A 16,527-nucleotide genomic window follows, 5' to 3' on the forward strand; every position below is an offset into this window, starting at 1 on the left:
TCAGGGAACCACCTAGAAAGAGGGTAAACTATGACATAAAGAGTAGGGAGAAAAAACAGTCTAAATATTTTCATCTTTTATACAAGAAAGAAAGGTGTTGGAACTCATTATTTTCTCAAAAGAGATTAAGGAGAGTTACAATAAAAGATATTCACTCAAGAAAACATTAAATAATGGTATAAATGGTGAAATTTACTTTTTTCATGCAAGTAAAATAGACTCAGCTAACACAAACTATTTAGCGTATATATAAATGTAAGTTCATACAAAATTAACTGTTTTTTATCCCCGAGTACCCAATGACTAAACATGCTTAACTACTATCATAAATAAAAAAAACTATTAAATCCAACAAGAGGTTGACCAAAATTAACAAGACAAATAATATATACGTACTTCTAATTATTTAGGTAGATATTATGTTAGGTGCACAAGATCGACCTTGTATTCAAATCACAAGATGAAAACTACACGAAGTAGTCAACACCTACATATGATAACAAACACCTCTCTATATATATACCATTCCTCACAAACTAAGACATCATTATTCATTCATTACACTACAATAATTTACACACCAAAATGAGAAATTATAAATCAAACATACCTTTAATATTCTTACCATTTATTTACTCTATTTTATTTTTATCCCTCCCAAAACCTTCCCTCCAACAAAACAACCAAACAAGACTCCAAAATGCTTACACAGCCTTACAAGCATGGAAACACTCCATCACATCCGACCCAAACGGGTTCACCTTGAATTGGGTTGGGCACGACGTATGCACCTACAAAGGAATATATTGTGCACCTGCGCCTGATGATCCCAACGTTCAAACTGTAGCAGGAATTGATCTTAACCATGCAAATATTTCAGGATCATTACCCGAACATTTAGGCCTGTTAACCGATCTTGCCCTTCTTCACCTTAACTCGAATCGATTTTTCGGTACTATTCCGTCTTCTTTTGTTCATCTCCAAATTCTTTATGAAATCGATCTTAGTAACAATCTTTTTTGTGGTGAATTTCCCTCAGTTCTTCTTTGTCTACCCAACTTAAAATTTCTTGATATAAGGTACAATTTCTTTCATGGGTCAATTCCTTCTAGGGTGTTTGACCTAAAACTTGATGCACTTTTTATAAACAATAACAATTTTTCTTCATCTCTTCCTACAAATATAGGGAATTCTCCTGTTTCTGTTCTTGTACTAGCTAATAATAAAATTAATGGGTGTTTTCCCCAAGAGATTACTAAAATGGGTTCGAGTTTACGAGAAATTATACTAATGAATACGGGATTAAAAGGGTGTTTACCATCTAGTATTGCTAATTTGAAACAAGCAACTGTTTTTGATGTTAGTTACAATGATCTCACTGGGACTTTGCCTGAAAGTATAGGTCAAATGAAGAGTTTGGAACAGCTAAATGTGGGCCATAATAAGTTTTTTGGGGAGATTCCTACAAGTATTTGTTGTTTGCCTAAGTTGGAGAATTTTACTTACTCTTATAATTACTTTTGTGGGGAACCTCTTAGTTGTTTGAGGTTGAAGGATAAAGATGATAAGTTTAATTGTCTTCCTTTTAAACCCTTCCAAAGGTCTCTTGATGAGTGTAAATCTTTTCTTTCTTACCCTCCTTATTGTAGCTCTTTTGGTTGTCCCGGAACACCGCCACCACCACCTCCGCCACCGCCTCCTCCTCCACCTCCACCGCCACCTCCTCCTCCTCCACCTCCACCGCCACCTCCTCCTCCTCCACCTCCTCCTCCTCCACCACCACCACCTCCGCCACCTCCTCCTCCACCACCTCCTCCCCCTCCACTGCCACTGACACCGCATCGGCATCCACATTGGGATATATCACATAATAATTACAATCCTTAGACTAGAGGCCGGTTGACAAGTACTCCCTTAATTTGTATGAAAATGCTACACTTTATTTTTTCTGCACTCCTAATTTTACAATATTTTCGTTTATGAAAATATCCTCATCCATTTTAAAATTTTTATCTACATATTTTCTTTTTCTTTTGATGCTATCTACACATAAATACAATATAAATTTATAATGTTTTCAATTATTTTTAAATTTTTGTATCATTTAAAGATAGTGCAATTTCATAAAGACGGAGAGTACTAAATTGATTGTGTCCAGCTAGCTTTGGCTTGTTTGATTAGAAAAGTCCTCTTGTACCATTTGATTTGATTTGCATTGTTTTGACTAGGAGAAAAATAATAAAACCCAAAAGTTGGTTAGTCAATGGTTGTTTTTTTATTTCCTTTGAAGTTTTTTTGGTGGAAAATGATGTATAGTGTGGTTTTTATTTGATTTGATTAAAGAGGAGATTCATTATTATATATTTATAGTAAGGGAATGTAAATAATGTTTATAATACCATGAATAACTTTTGTAAACTACACAAAAAAAATATGAATCGAATTATGAAGATTGTTTCTTCAACAATGTTGTCGTAGATACTACTAGATCATTATATTTTATTCAATATGTTTGTTTTAAATTTTTATTTTAAAAGTTCAATAATTTCTTTTAAGAGTCGGGTCTTATCTCAGTTGGTGGGTAAATATCACTTTTTCATATAAGGTTTCACCCAATATAAGCCGAGCACCTCAAATAAGAAGGAGAACAAATAAAACTATTTTTGTGAGAGAAATGTATAATGTGATTTTTATTACACAATGCAATGCAAGCGACTCAACTATAAAGATGACCACAGACATTATTAGTTGTAACCTCCTCTTTTTTCTTTATAAATTTCAATCCTACGCTAACGGTAAAATGAGAATTAAAAACACAATCGTTCTTGAATGGAAATTTTTTTTTATCTGAAAATTCTTTAGACAAAAATTCTAAAAATTGATTGAATTATAATTGATGTATCATAAAAATCATAGAAGTAAAAAAGGAGATTCCACATGATAATTTTGTAGTTTTGAGTTTTCCACTTAGTAACTAAAAGTTTTAAGAAATTCATACGATAATTCTAAGGTTTACGAAATTGTTCAATTGTGACCTTTTTGCGCATAAAATGTTAGCAAATGTTAATTTCGAAGCTTTAAGGTTGTTGTACGCCTCGATTCACCATTTCAAATCTATCAATTTCAATCTTTTCCACCAAAACATAAACCCTAAATCTACCATATTTCATCCAAATTATAATTTTTTCCCTCAAATCCAATGATGGTAGAGTTAGGGTTTTTGTTTTGGGGAAAATGTTGAAACTGATGGCGTTTAAAATGGAGAGTCGCATACAACAGCCTTAAAACTTTGAAATTAACATTTGCTAACGTTTTATATGTAAAAAGGTCACGGTGGAATAATTTGATAAATCTCAGAGTTATCGTGTGAATTTTTTTAAAATTTTGATTACTACGTAGAAAATCCAAAACCTCATAATTACTATGTAGAATTTTCCAATAAAAAAATAGCAATACCCATTACTCTAAGATGGAATTTTGTACGGATGCGATTTTTGGATTCTTATTTTTAGTTAGGTTTAGAAAGAATAAGACTACATGTGTGTAAAATATATGAACCAAATAGGTCATAGAGAGATATATCGATGAGTGAGATTTATCTCACTTTTGTTTTAAGGGGAAGTGTATGTAACATCCGTTTTTTTATGTAACATTTGTTTTTTTTTTTTAAAAAAAAAAAACTCCCCATTAACAAATAACTTCCCACTTCTCCCTCTAAATCTTATAACTAACCTCATTTATCCACTATAAATTAAACCAATTACCCTTAGTTCATTCACATTATTACTCACACTTCCTTTTTCTCCTACAAACTACTTCCTCCATCTTCCAATTTTTTAAAATTTAATCAAGAAAAGGCAAGATTTTGATATTAAAAGTATAAATTTCATCTATTTGTTAGAAATTTTTTTATTCAAAACCCAAAAAGAAATTTATGCTATTAATTAAAAAACACTCATCTTTTTTATTTGAAGAAAAAAATATATATATATATATATATATATATATATAATTTTTTCTGACCTTAGTTTTTCGGCAATACGGCGATCACCGGGATATCACCGGCGTGCGACGACGGCCACCGCCGACTGGCAGCCAACCCTTCTTCCTTCTTCCTTCCTCCTTTCTCTTCTTTCTCTTTCTTTTCGTGGGTTGGATACTGTATAACCCAACTCTATTTTTTCTATGTTTAACTTTTCTTTTTACTTTTCTTTTCTTATTTTTTCTTCTTTTCTTTTTAAATCCTTTTAATCATATTATTTTTTTAACCTTTCTCCTTTTTTTTATGTACTACTCTTAAAATTTCTAATTACTTTTTTTGAAACTGTCATTTTAAATATATATAAAACAAGAGTCTTTTAATTTATTATTGGTTAATTGGGGTATTAATTTGAACTATATAATTTTATCGTGTAGATAGCAGATTTGTAGACAAAGATTATTAGGAGCGTACGTTTATCTAGGATCACGTAACAAGGTAATTCTCAATGTCCATCTAATTAGGACTATCCCGTTAATATTATGTGCTAAGTGATAATTAATGTGTTTAAATAGAATACATGATTTTATATGACATTATTTTGTATGATATTATGTTTTATATATTCTCAAATTATATCTACTATTATTTTTGTCAAACTTGAATTTATAATTACTATTTTGATAAAATTTATATTATTATTTTTGTAACAAAATTAGATACGATTTAATTTGAAAGAGAAATACTTACTCCTTTCGTTCTTTTTTGATCTTCCACTTTGGGTTTTTCACACATATTAAGGAAGATAGAATCTTTGGGTTGTAGTGGGTATTATTTTAATTAAATAGTAGTGTGAAGTAATGATTGTATTGGAAGTATGAGGTTGTAGTGGGTATTATTTTAATTAAATAGTAGTGTGAAGTAATGATTGTATTGAAAGTATGAGTGAGAAAATAATTATAAATAAAAGAAAAGGGGTACATTAAAAGAAAAGGGGGGGTTAAGGGGTAAAAGTGGGATAAAAACTTTCTAAAAATAGAAAGTATTCTAAAGTGGAAGAACTTTTAAAACTACCCGTTATAGTAATGTGGAAGAACGGAGGGAGTATAATATTATTATTTTGATGAAGTTATGTTATTATTTTAATAATGATTTTAAATGCTATTGAATTTGGGAGAAAAATATTATGATATTAATATTGCAATTGAATATTCTTGAGATATATTTTTCTTGGAAAGACCTATGATCATAAAATAAAATGTATAATGTATGTTTGATTATATGCTTGTGTGCTGGCGATTAATTATTAAAATATATTAAATCACGTAAAGTGTAACACGAGGAAAATGAAGCTCTTATATTTGTTGTAATCCAAGTATAAGGGTGATGAACAGGTTGTCCTGTTTGGTTAGTATAGCTGCCGACAGGTATTATTATTTCTGATACATGATACAATGTTTGGTCTTCCTTCTATTTGTTGTGATTCAAGTAGAAAGGTGTGCACACTAGGGTTCCCTGAGACTACTCTGCTGGCCTTGAATTATTTGGGGTGACGACCTCTTGATGAAGTAGGTATAGGGGTAAAGCCTCGACCTACTGGCGTTCTCATTCCCTCAAATTAAAAATTGATTATTTGTTTGTCATTATTAAGTATCAAATTAATAAATTGGTTTATGTGATATTATATATATTGTTTTCACAAATTGTTTTTTTTGTTAAACTCAGCTATATATTATTTTCTAAAATTATTTCAATTTGATTATATTTTATTTTCTTAAATCATTTTCAAACTTAATCGTTTTATGGAATAGAGTTGGAATTACTCAATTTCCTGATTTTAGGAGTTTTTCCCTTGTTTTTCTTGCATTCTTATGTTGCAAGTTATTGATTGCGTGGGAATCGTGGAGTGTGGATCACCTAGAAACATAGCTTTTATTAGAGTCGTATTTCAGTTTAAATTTTACCTTAATTAAATTGTTTAAATTTTATATGGACATAGATCGCGTTTCAGTCTTTTCTTATGTTGTAAGACCCTTTGTTGGATTTAAAGTTATTAAGTTATTAGAAATAGATGTGGCGGTAACACTCCCACGAGTAGGTTTTGGCTCATATTTTTCATTAAAGGTGTTTTTAAAAGTTCGACCTATTCTGAGGGTGTTACAATTTGAGGTATTCTATACCTACTTGGTTCATTCTAAATGTCTACCTGATGAACCTTAAATTCCAACTTTTGTAAATTACACGCTCAATGTTTCTTTACGAATCACAACTACTAAAGTAGTCTACAACGTCCTAGCTAAATCACATGATTCCGACCAATTAACCTAAAATTTCGACCATTAAAATATTCAGAATCTTGTAATTTAGCCAGAATGCTATAAAAATTGGTATTTTGATGTTGTAATTCGGAAAAAACAATAACACCGTAATCTTAAAAACTCTAATTTTAAAAATGAAATTGGCAAATAATTCTTAATAAAATTTACAACTAAAAGGAATTGATGAACACGATTAAATCAAGAAATAAGATATTTAATGTCATTACATGGGTAAACAAATATGAATTGCAAGGTAATCTACCATTCAAGAGGAATTTGGAAATATTTCATGTTTTTTACCGTCCCGGATTGTGCGATTGTGCGAAACAGTCGAACAAAACAAAAGCTTTTCTAATTACAATTGCAATTTAGAGTTGGTGTAATTTGGTAGGAACCCTAAACCTTAATCACACTTTCGGAAGCTATTGAAGCCCAAAAATGGCGGGATCAGAAGGAGCACCATCCAATACTGTAACTGAAGGTGAAGTCTCCCTCAAGGATCAAGGCAATGAGTTTTTCAAAGCTGGTAATTATCTTAAAGCCGCTGCTCTTTATACTCAAGCCATCAAGCAGGATCCTAATAACGCTACTCTTTATAGGTTTGCTTCTTATTCGTTGTTTTTATTCGCCTTAATTATGCATTTGGGAATGATTCACTATTATTAGTGAATAATGGTTACTGGTATTGATAATTTGCTGCATTAATAAAAATGATTGAAGCATATATACTTCTAGATAGTTGTTTCTTGACATTTTGGAAGTGTGAAATATAATTACTGTTTGCTGAATTTTTTGTTTAATTGGGTTGGCTCGTAATGTTCAACTTATACCAATGTCTTGTTTTTGATTAGATCTAATTCTTTTACTTTGTGTCTTATCCTTAAATTGAATAATCATTGCTCAAATGATGACACATTCGCAAGATATTGCACACCTTTTTAGTGGCGACCTAGCAACTCTTATATACACAGTGCTAAACTCATACCTCAAGTGAAGTGTAAAACTTTTTGTCATTTAAGTCCACATTTGTACATGTAGTTTGTTTTGGTCAAAATGTAGAAACTCTTGCGTACTTAACACTGTATTGATTTGCACTCACTGTCGAGTTAGGGATTTCTCACAGTTCGCTTGATTTCGGTTCATGTAACCTTACTGTTACCAACTTACCGAAACCTTCGTTTTTTGTGTGGATTAAAATCATTACATTAAAAGGATTGAATTATATTCAAGTTGAAAAATACACTACAATTACAATGCTATATTGTAGACTTCTTTGTGTATGATGATGCAAGGACTCTTTGCTTTGGATGAACGCTAATTGATGAACACCGTGGAGATTGGTTTGTGACACTTAAGTCGCTCGAAAATCTCGATAATCGATCAAAGGCGATAGTAAAATTTCTTTAGTGATACTTTCCTCTCAAAGGTACTTGAGTTTTGACAACAGAAATTCACTATGAGAAACCATCAATCACATTAAACACTTAGTACAAAGTGATTAATCTAAATTAATATGAGTTTGTGGAAAATGATTAAAATCAAAAACTATATTAAGAGCTTTTAAAGTTCTTCATATGTTCTAGTATAAATGAAAGACAATAAGAGATTCTTAAATTCAGAGAAAATGTATTTGTTTGACATATCTCTTATTATCTGAATTTTCATGCAGTCATATAAATATATTGGGTAATATTGTAAGTTACACATCCTATAACCTCTTGATTATAACTGATAATTTATCAGTTATAATGTGAAGAAATACTCATTGACGTAAGAACACAAAGCATCATGAAACAAAGCTTTGATTTAACAAAACTATCCCCGTGACATTTGGTCACGCCACACAAAGTGGCTACTGCTCCTGAAGCGTCCCGCTGCACGAAATCTAGTCGTGCTACACGAACAGCCTTTTGTCTCTTTACTTCAATGTTTTGCGTTTTGTTTTCTAAAACACTTTGGACTATTAGATATAATTCTTTATGTCCCACTATACTTATAGCCTTAGGGTATGACCTAACTTGCTCTAAATTCAACAAAGGGAGTATTAGATTACTGGGGATTTCCAAGGTGATTAAGCTTATCTTTTCCCAAAATAGTCTTGAATGGACTTGTCCAGTCAATCCCACACACAATAAATGATGGCTAGATTAGAGGAAGAACACCTTCATTACGATCTATAAGAATCAACGAGATATACTTATTGTATTAAATATTGAGAAATAAAACTTGTAAGGCATACTATGAAATTATCGGAAATTATCGATAAAAATATGATTTTGTAATGTAGAAAATTATTGAAAATCCAAGTTTATTTCATACATGACCCATCTACCTTGAAGCCATTTATCAAAGGTAAGGAAAATATTTGCACATGATCTTCATAGATTTTTGAAAAGCATAAAACAATGTCAAAGAAGTGTTATGATAGTTTTTGTACATGATATTGTTTTGGTTTTTGAAATTAGGTGTCAAAACTAAATTGGGTTTATGTTTACAAAAGTTATAATCTAGTGGTTTAGATTTATATTTAGCAATATATAGTACAAATTGCAATTTAACAATCACAGGCAACAAACAAAGATGTGGTGACCTTAGAACATGGAATACAAGAGAGGTTGTTGCGTTACATCATTATTATCATCATACCCAGTATATTCAGCTCATAAATGTTATGATTAAGTCTAAAGAGGAATAATATAAGGTAAAAGATAAGAAGGTTGCGATCATAGAGACTTTTGGCTTGAGAAAGAACAAAGCCCACCATAGGCAAAGCAAGGCAAGTTAAGTATGAATAGCTAAGAAATATCAATAACAATCACAAAGACACTAACAAAAATCACGATAAAGATAACTACTGATGGTGTAGGATACGAATACGACATCTCCAACTAGTTTTATCCCTAATGAAGTCTTTAGAGAGTTGCAACTCACTTATGCCATTCCTAATCTGATCTTCTCACGTTTTCTTAGGCCTACCCACAACTTCTTTTTTCATCAATTGTGATTTTTTCCGCCCTTCTCACCCATGCCGCCATGCGTGAATGCTCTTTTTTTGCACATGCCTAAACCATCTCAATTTACTTACACATATTTGTCGAAATGAGTGCAACCTCTAGCCTTTCTTTTAGAATTTAGTTTTTAATATTATTTATTCAGGTGCGCCATATATTTACCTTAACATTTGCATCTTTGTTATTTCCATCTTATATATATGTCTTTTTAAGCGACTAACAGCTCGTTTGCAACTCGGTAGAATTCACCTTTTAACCTAGTTAAGAATCTCCTATTACACAACACCCTAGAGTGATTGCTCTTCATTTAAGTCATTCGGCTTGAATTTAGTGCTTTACATCTTCACTATTCTCATAATTACTCTAAAAATCGATCTTAAATATGTAAACTTGACCTTTTGCGCCAGGACATTTTCTCCAACAACGATATGAGGTTCTCCCACTTGCTCTTCCACACTAAAATTGCATCGTAGGTATTTTGTTTTCGTGCTACTTATTCGTATTTCTTTTCCTTCCTAGGTCACCTTCCAATCCTCCATTCTTGCATTAATTTGTTACTAGTTTCGCTACAAGCACAATATTGACTCTCCTCAATTGACATCACGATGAGCCCTTCCTTTTGCAAGAGAGGGTCAACCCCGCAATGGGTTGTGGTTACATTAGACTAGAGGATCAAAACTTATCATCAAATAGTTGTAGCATTTGGTTAAATTTAAAAAGTATGGAGAGATTAATATGATTGTGAATCATAGGATTCAATGTGGGTGGCTTTACGTGCAAAATTGAAGACAAAATATTCCTACTTTACTATTTACCTTTGGGTTTTTTTTTCTATATCCCCGTACGCATAATAAATGATAGACGGTGTCCGAGTATCCTTGAATTCTAAAAATATCGTACCGAACACTAGGATCCACACTCGTATCTGATACCTGTACCGCAGTCCAAGTAATATAGGTAAGTCTCTTTGTAGGACCACAATATTCAATGTAAAGAAACACAAAGGTGAATTTACAAACTATTTCTTGTTTGATTTGTCATGGATCATGTAGTTGATATCATATCTTTGAATTTGTTGATATAGTTGTTTGTTTGGTATTTTTGTTAGAAAAGTATGACGGAAATGGGAAATGATTAGGAAAAGAGAATAAGTGAGAGAAGAGCATAAGGAAAGAGTAGGTAGAAAATGGGTTTCTCTTCCTTGCAAAAGGAAAATAGTTTTGACTTTTAGGAAAACTATTTCACATTGGAAAGTTGTTTTGAAAATTGTCTTCCGTGTTTGTAAACCAAGCAAAGGAAAATGTGGCAATTATTTCTTCAGTAAAATGTTTTCTTTCCATTAGAACTCACTCATCATGTTAATTTAAGATGTAATATGGAAACTACACCTGTGGCTTGTTGGAGTGGCCAGAATCAGTTGGGTTTATGTATGATATGTATTTTCTAGTTACTTGCCGTTGCTGGACAAAAAACTAGTGGGTAACTATGAACCTTTTCAATTCTCAGGGGCAACTCATGAAAGTTCCGAATGTATTTGATACATCAATTGGACTTTTGTTTTAGTTCTGGCTGCTTCTTGAGGTGATGAGTTGTCATGTTTGTGTATTGATACTTGTCTATTTTCTTTTATCATGCAACAGCAACCGTGCTGCAGCTTTTCTTAACCTTGTCAAACTCACCAAAGCACTGGCTGATGCTGAGATGACAATCAGTCTTCATCCAAACTGGGAGAAGGTAGTCTTTGCACCCTGAAAATTTTGGCAGCTGACCCTCAGGGCTGGCTGAAAAGCTTACAGGCTTAGTCCAAACAAGCTTTTTGGCTTGAAACTCGGGCCATGCCCAGGCCAGCACGTGGGTCGATCACTATAATTTGAGTTTGTTCTAAGAATCTTTTTTCTTTTCCATTTAGGGATACTTTAGAAAAGGATGTGTCTTGGAAGCCATGGAAAGATATGATCAGGTATTTATCATGGCTTGTCGCTCTACCTATTTCTGAATCAAAGCTGTTTACTTTTATCTGTTTATCATGAACTTATCTGGATTTTGCAGGCTTTAGATGCATTTCAAGTAGCATTACAGCATAATCCAAAAAGTACAGAAGTGTCAAAGAAAATCAAGAAAATTTCACTATTGGCTAAAGATAAGAAGCGAGCCGAAGAAGTAGAAATAATGAGATCTAATGTTGATGTGGCAAAGCACTTGAGTATAGTGAAATCTGAAATGGTAAGTCATTGTTGCTTCTTTGCTTTGACTGCCTGAGTTGGAGGTATGCACTTGGAATCCAATAGTTCTGTTGTAAGTAAAACAATGTAAGATTAATGCATGTAGTCCATTTTTTTTTTTTACTTTGATTCTGAGGGCTTAAGCTTGCAACTTTTGAACCTAGGGACCTGTTTCACTGAATCATCTAACTTCTCTGTGATTGTGCTAGGATGCTCTTGGACTTACTTGCTCGTCAAATCGTCCAATGTTTATTTTATTCATCCTCTGTGAACCTATCATCTCTCTCTGCTGTAATCTCCATTCTCCAGGGTTTTTTGCATTCCACTAATGCTCTTGGTCTGATTCTGTCATCTTTTTCTGCCATTCCTTGCATCTGCAAAATTAGTAATCTCTAATTAGTAGCACTTATGCGTCTGTGTATGGAATGTGACGTGATCAAGGACAATATTCATCAGCATCATCTGATCCCTAGACCCTGTCAAATTCTTTACTCTTTATTTCTGGTAGCTGTTGGAACATAGAGGAGGCAAGGAATAGACCACTCTGAAACCATTTCTAATGACTGACATTGCGAAGAGGATGAAAGGAATGGAGGAAACTAGTGAAACTAATCAATTTAACTGCAAATAAGAATCAAAGATAAGCTCCCATCATTTAAAGATTTAACTTTCTTTAGAATGCTATATGAAAGTTACAATAACCACACGTCTGATGATTTCTCTCCCTGTCATATTTTCAATATAAATAATCTAAGATCCTTTCTTTTTAAGAAACTCCTTTAACTTTGCCCCTCAAGCCAGCTCCTAGTAACTTATTTGGCAAAAATTAGGAGTACCCTGCTACTAAAATCTACCGCCATCCTCACATTACCCTTTATACCCATTTCATCAAATCATTGTGGAAACTAAAGGAGCTGTTTCAGTTGCTAGACCTCCAGAAAGGTTGGACTGAGTGAGAATATTTAAATCCATTCTCATTTGTTAAATAAAGACCCTGCATCTGCATATAGAATAACCTACTCCTTATGAGGATTTCACCATGTGCGTGCAGCATGCATTGAAAGCTACAGGTTTCGTTTTTGCCGCCATACTGGAATGCATTTTAAGGCTAATCATGTTGTGAAATCCAATAAATTTGGACATCATTTTTGGAGTGTCTGCTAGCTAATTATCTATGATCTTTAGAAAAGAGTATTCATAATTTTCCTATGGCATGTGTTCATGAATATTCAGTGTAAAAAATTTTCATTTTTCAGAAGGTTTTAGTGGAAAATTCATACGGCAGTCGGCACCATATTCTTGAAGGCTTGGTTGATGCCTTGATGGTACAGGCCACCGAGGTCCTATGTTAAAACACATTTTAGGCCGACTCAAGGGATATCTCATTGTTTTGCTGATCAATGGCGGTATGACAATCACATCACCCCGTTATCGCATCATCGTATTCGTTACTAGAATTGTTACCTCGACCCACATTTTTGCACTATGGGTTAGACTTGTCAATTTTGATGATGTTAACATTAATTCGAAAATAAAAGTATGTGTCTCAGAACTCAAAAATCGGAACCTATCAACATAGTCAATTTTCTGAAACATATGTGAAGCAATACAAATACTTTTGGGAAAAATTGCTTAGAAGAATTTTTCTGTGTTATCTTGGAAACATTTCACATTTACATTTATTTCTGAAGTTCTCCCGTTCTCTTTACTTATTTCTTATCATGTCGAAGCCGGGTACTTTAGTGATGTGCCATGTTGGTCAAATTATATTTTTGACTTAAAAATCTATCCCATTGTATTGTTGAAAGCTCACCTCACTCCATTCACTCATTACATTGATTTCTTCATTGTTTTAATTTTTTCCCAATTCCTCTTTGTTTCTAAAGGATAGTCTGGTTTTTGTATAGTAGTTGGCTCCAACATACCTCTTGATAATTAGTTGAGTTAGCAATTTGAAAAATGTAATTCATACCAGTTTTGGGTTTATGTTCATTAGTTGGCTCCAACATATTAGTATACGAATACTCACTATGCGTAGATATTATTTGTGACATCAAGTTCTGTAAAATTTGAGTTGAATTTCAACCAGTCTTTATATCTGCAGGCCGAAAAGTATGGGGGTGAAGAATCGTCCGAATTTTTGTTCTCGTTTCTTGTTCATACTATGGAGAATGCTGTAAAGACATGGCATGAAACTTCAAAAGTAGAAACAAGAGTCTACTTCCTTCTCGATAATGAAAAGACAGATACAGAGAAATATGCCCCTGCTGTAAACATAGATAAGGTAGGAATGTTTACTATTACCCTTTTTCTTTATGTGATTGAATATAATTTTTTTTTCATCAAGGAAATACATTGTTTTTAACTACAGTTCTGAAGTGAATCACTAGTGTCTTGAATGTCCTCTTGTGGAGTTTCAACCTTATTCATTTGATTCCATATTTTTTTTAATAAGAGAAAATTCTTTGTGTAATAACTGCTCCAAGTGTCATTAAATCACTCAGATTTGCTATGTCGGGCTTTTCAACAGAAAAGTATCGATTCGCGTAGATAGGTTGTCTTTCAAAAATAAAAACCAGATGTATATTTTCACTTTCCAGGGTTAGATTTGCATTTGTGAAGATCATGGAACATAATTTTTTGGGTCAATTATTTTATATATATTTTCTTTCCTGACTATTTTGTGTTCTTTCATCATCCAGGCATTTGAATCACCTGATACACACAGCAATTGCTTCTCATTTCTTAGGCAATATGCAGTGGATTCATTCTCTAAAGCTGCTTGCTTAATTACATCAAAAAGTGTCATATCGTATCCTCAGGTACTTTCAAGTTCATGGCAGTATTTCCTAAATGCTCCAATGAGTGTATCCTCTGAATGATATTACCTTGTGCTGTTTTCACGCCGTGTTTATTTCCTTTGAAAATCGAATGATTTTAGTTTTGTTTTAGGCTGTAATGGCTTAAACAAAATAGTTTTTTGAATTGTCTTTGTTTCATTTTAAAACATTAGAGGATTATCAACTTATCACTTTTCACAGGGATATTTAACTACTTATGGCTCAAAACTAGCTCAAAACACGTATCAAAAAATGAATACTACTATTTAACATATCTTCTAACTATTACTCTCTTCCCAACACTGACATATAACCTGTTTGGTTCCGATTTCAATCTCTTTAACAATTTTTAAATAGTTTCATTGCTTTTACTCCTCAGTAGTGGCACCTCCCAGCATTCCGCAAAGTGTCATCACCAACTGATACGACAGCGACCTGACTTCCCCCATGGCCCCACCTCATGAAGGCATCCACTAGCTAATCATACCAGCATAAGCACGATCCCTCCCTTCTTTTTGTGCAACCACTCGGTCATTCACCTACTCATAGGAGAAATCGAAAAACACTGAAGCCTCTGCCTACCATAAACCATTGAGACTCAATCAGAAACTCTCACTCACTAAACCACAAAGAACCCCTCAAATACATCACCACGAAAATCCTAATTCCCATATCAAAGTTATCATGAGTTGAAATCATAACTAGTAAGTCAGAAAATTGTTGAATTAGTAGAATTGCGTAGACTCATATGATTGAACTCTTCATCTTTCCTAAATTGATCATCAAAAGGTTAATGTTAGAGCCATTTTGACGTCACTATTTAGTGGTGGCCTCTTGTATGTCGTCCATTTGTAAATCTCTTTTAGAAAAAAAATGCAATTAATATTTACCTCTGAATCTCTGATGCTAGAAGGTTTTTAATGCATTTATAGGTCTGGAAAGGTCAAGGATTTAGGAAATGGAAGCACGGGCAGAATGATGGATTCTTCATCCAATTTGAGTCACCGTTTCTGCGAAAGCTATGGTTCATTCCTTGCAACATTTTGAAAGGAAAGGCCATATGCAGGTGATATTTTGGAACCTGTTCTGTATACATTTTCAACCAATTATTTTATCAGCTATGGCATTTCCTTCGTTCTTCTGTTGTTGCTCAGGTTTTTGTGGCTGTAACTGGACCAGAAGAAACAGTGTGCCACTATTTTTATTTCTAAACTATTAATGCTTGTGTGGTGAAAATGGGGTGAATAGTAGCATGATGGCAGGGGATTTATGGTGCGGGATTTTCATGTATTAATGCGTCTACTCCTATATAAGTAATGATTCTAGTAAGATTAATCCTTCATGATGATGCTTTTATCAATGCTTTGGGTGCTAGAGATGGGGGGGAGTGTATAGTAGCACGACGGGGGATTAGAGAAAGTCATGTTTCAAAGCTTGTACTCCTATATACTAACTTCCACTAATGATTCTACAATGATTCTTGTTTCCTTGATGTTTAGATGCTTTTAGTAATGCAATATTGTACAGTTTTTTGTAAAATCTTATGTTATTTGCTGATTGCTGACCACCTTTTCAGGGATCCTGAGGCTTTAGACATTGGCGCTCATGAACTGCTTCCGCGCCTTTATAAAGAATCTCCGAGCAACTCCTAACAGTGAGAAACTAGCTTCTTCATGTTATGTTTTCAGATCACCCTGCTAATAGTGCTCAAGGCAGTTTTCTGCTCGATGCACAAGGGAAAAAAGCAGCAATTTATATAAAATTTCGGTGGATCTCCCTTGCCTATAATTGCTGTTGATGATTTGAGCAAAGGGTTAACGAGCAAGTTTTTATCCATTTGATAGTCAGTAAGACGTAATTTGCATGCGTATTTTAGTGCCTGGAATCGAAAACGATTAGGTTCCTGTCAAACAAGTTTTTTATGTATGAACTGGTTGATGTATGCTGAGGAGTGAGGATTACAAGCTTGCTACATTATTTTTACTGTGATGTTACATTAAATTTTTGTGACGTTACATTTTTTAATGGTTAATTTTTCAATATGAAGCACTGAATGTACATTTTTCATGTCAGCTGTCAGGAGGAATTCAATTTGCTTCATAAAATTCCTTAATTTAATTTTTTTGTTTTTCATGCGTCTTTTTTTTACTCCTATAA

At 33.2% G+C, this 16,527-nt stretch overlaps 2 protein-coding genes across 2 annotated transcripts; both read left to right on the top strand.

Annotated features, from left to right (window-relative positions):
* Window positions 1–549: 549 nt before the first annotated feature.
* On the top strand, window positions 550–2,464 carry LOC130803895 (leucine-rich repeat extensin-like protein 6). The gene has a single exon (XM_057668126.1). It carries the CDS (start codon window positions 586–588, stop codon window positions 1,885–1,887), a length of 1,302 nt encoding a protein of 433 aa, XP_057524109.1. The 5' UTR covers window positions 550–585; the 3' UTR covers window positions 1,888–2,464.
* Window positions 2,465–6,531: 4,067 nt separating this feature from the next.
* Window positions 6,532–16,442, top strand: LOC130803905 (uncharacterized). The gene is made up of 8 exons (XM_057668138.1): window positions 6,532–6,896; window positions 10,949–11,042; window positions 11,218–11,268; window positions 11,358–11,531; window positions 13,635–13,814; window positions 14,233–14,352; window positions 15,303–15,436; window positions 15,947–16,442. The coding sequence occupies exons 1-8, from the start codon at window positions 6,736–6,738 to the stop codon at window positions 16,020–16,022; spliced, it is 990 nt and encodes a 329-aa protein (XP_057524121.1). The 5' UTR covers window positions 6,532–6,735; the 3' UTR covers window positions 16,023–16,442.
* The last annotated feature ends 85 nt before the right edge of the window (window positions 16,443–16,527 follow it).

This window comes from Amaranthus tricolor, chromosome 2 (assembly GCF_026212465.1).
Source record: "Amaranthus tricolor cultivar Red isolate AtriRed21 chromosome 2, ASM2621246v1, whole genome shotgun sequence".
Classification (NCBI taxonomy): Eukaryota; Viridiplantae; Streptophyta; class Magnoliopsida; order Caryophyllales; family Amaranthaceae; genus Amaranthus; species Amaranthus tricolor.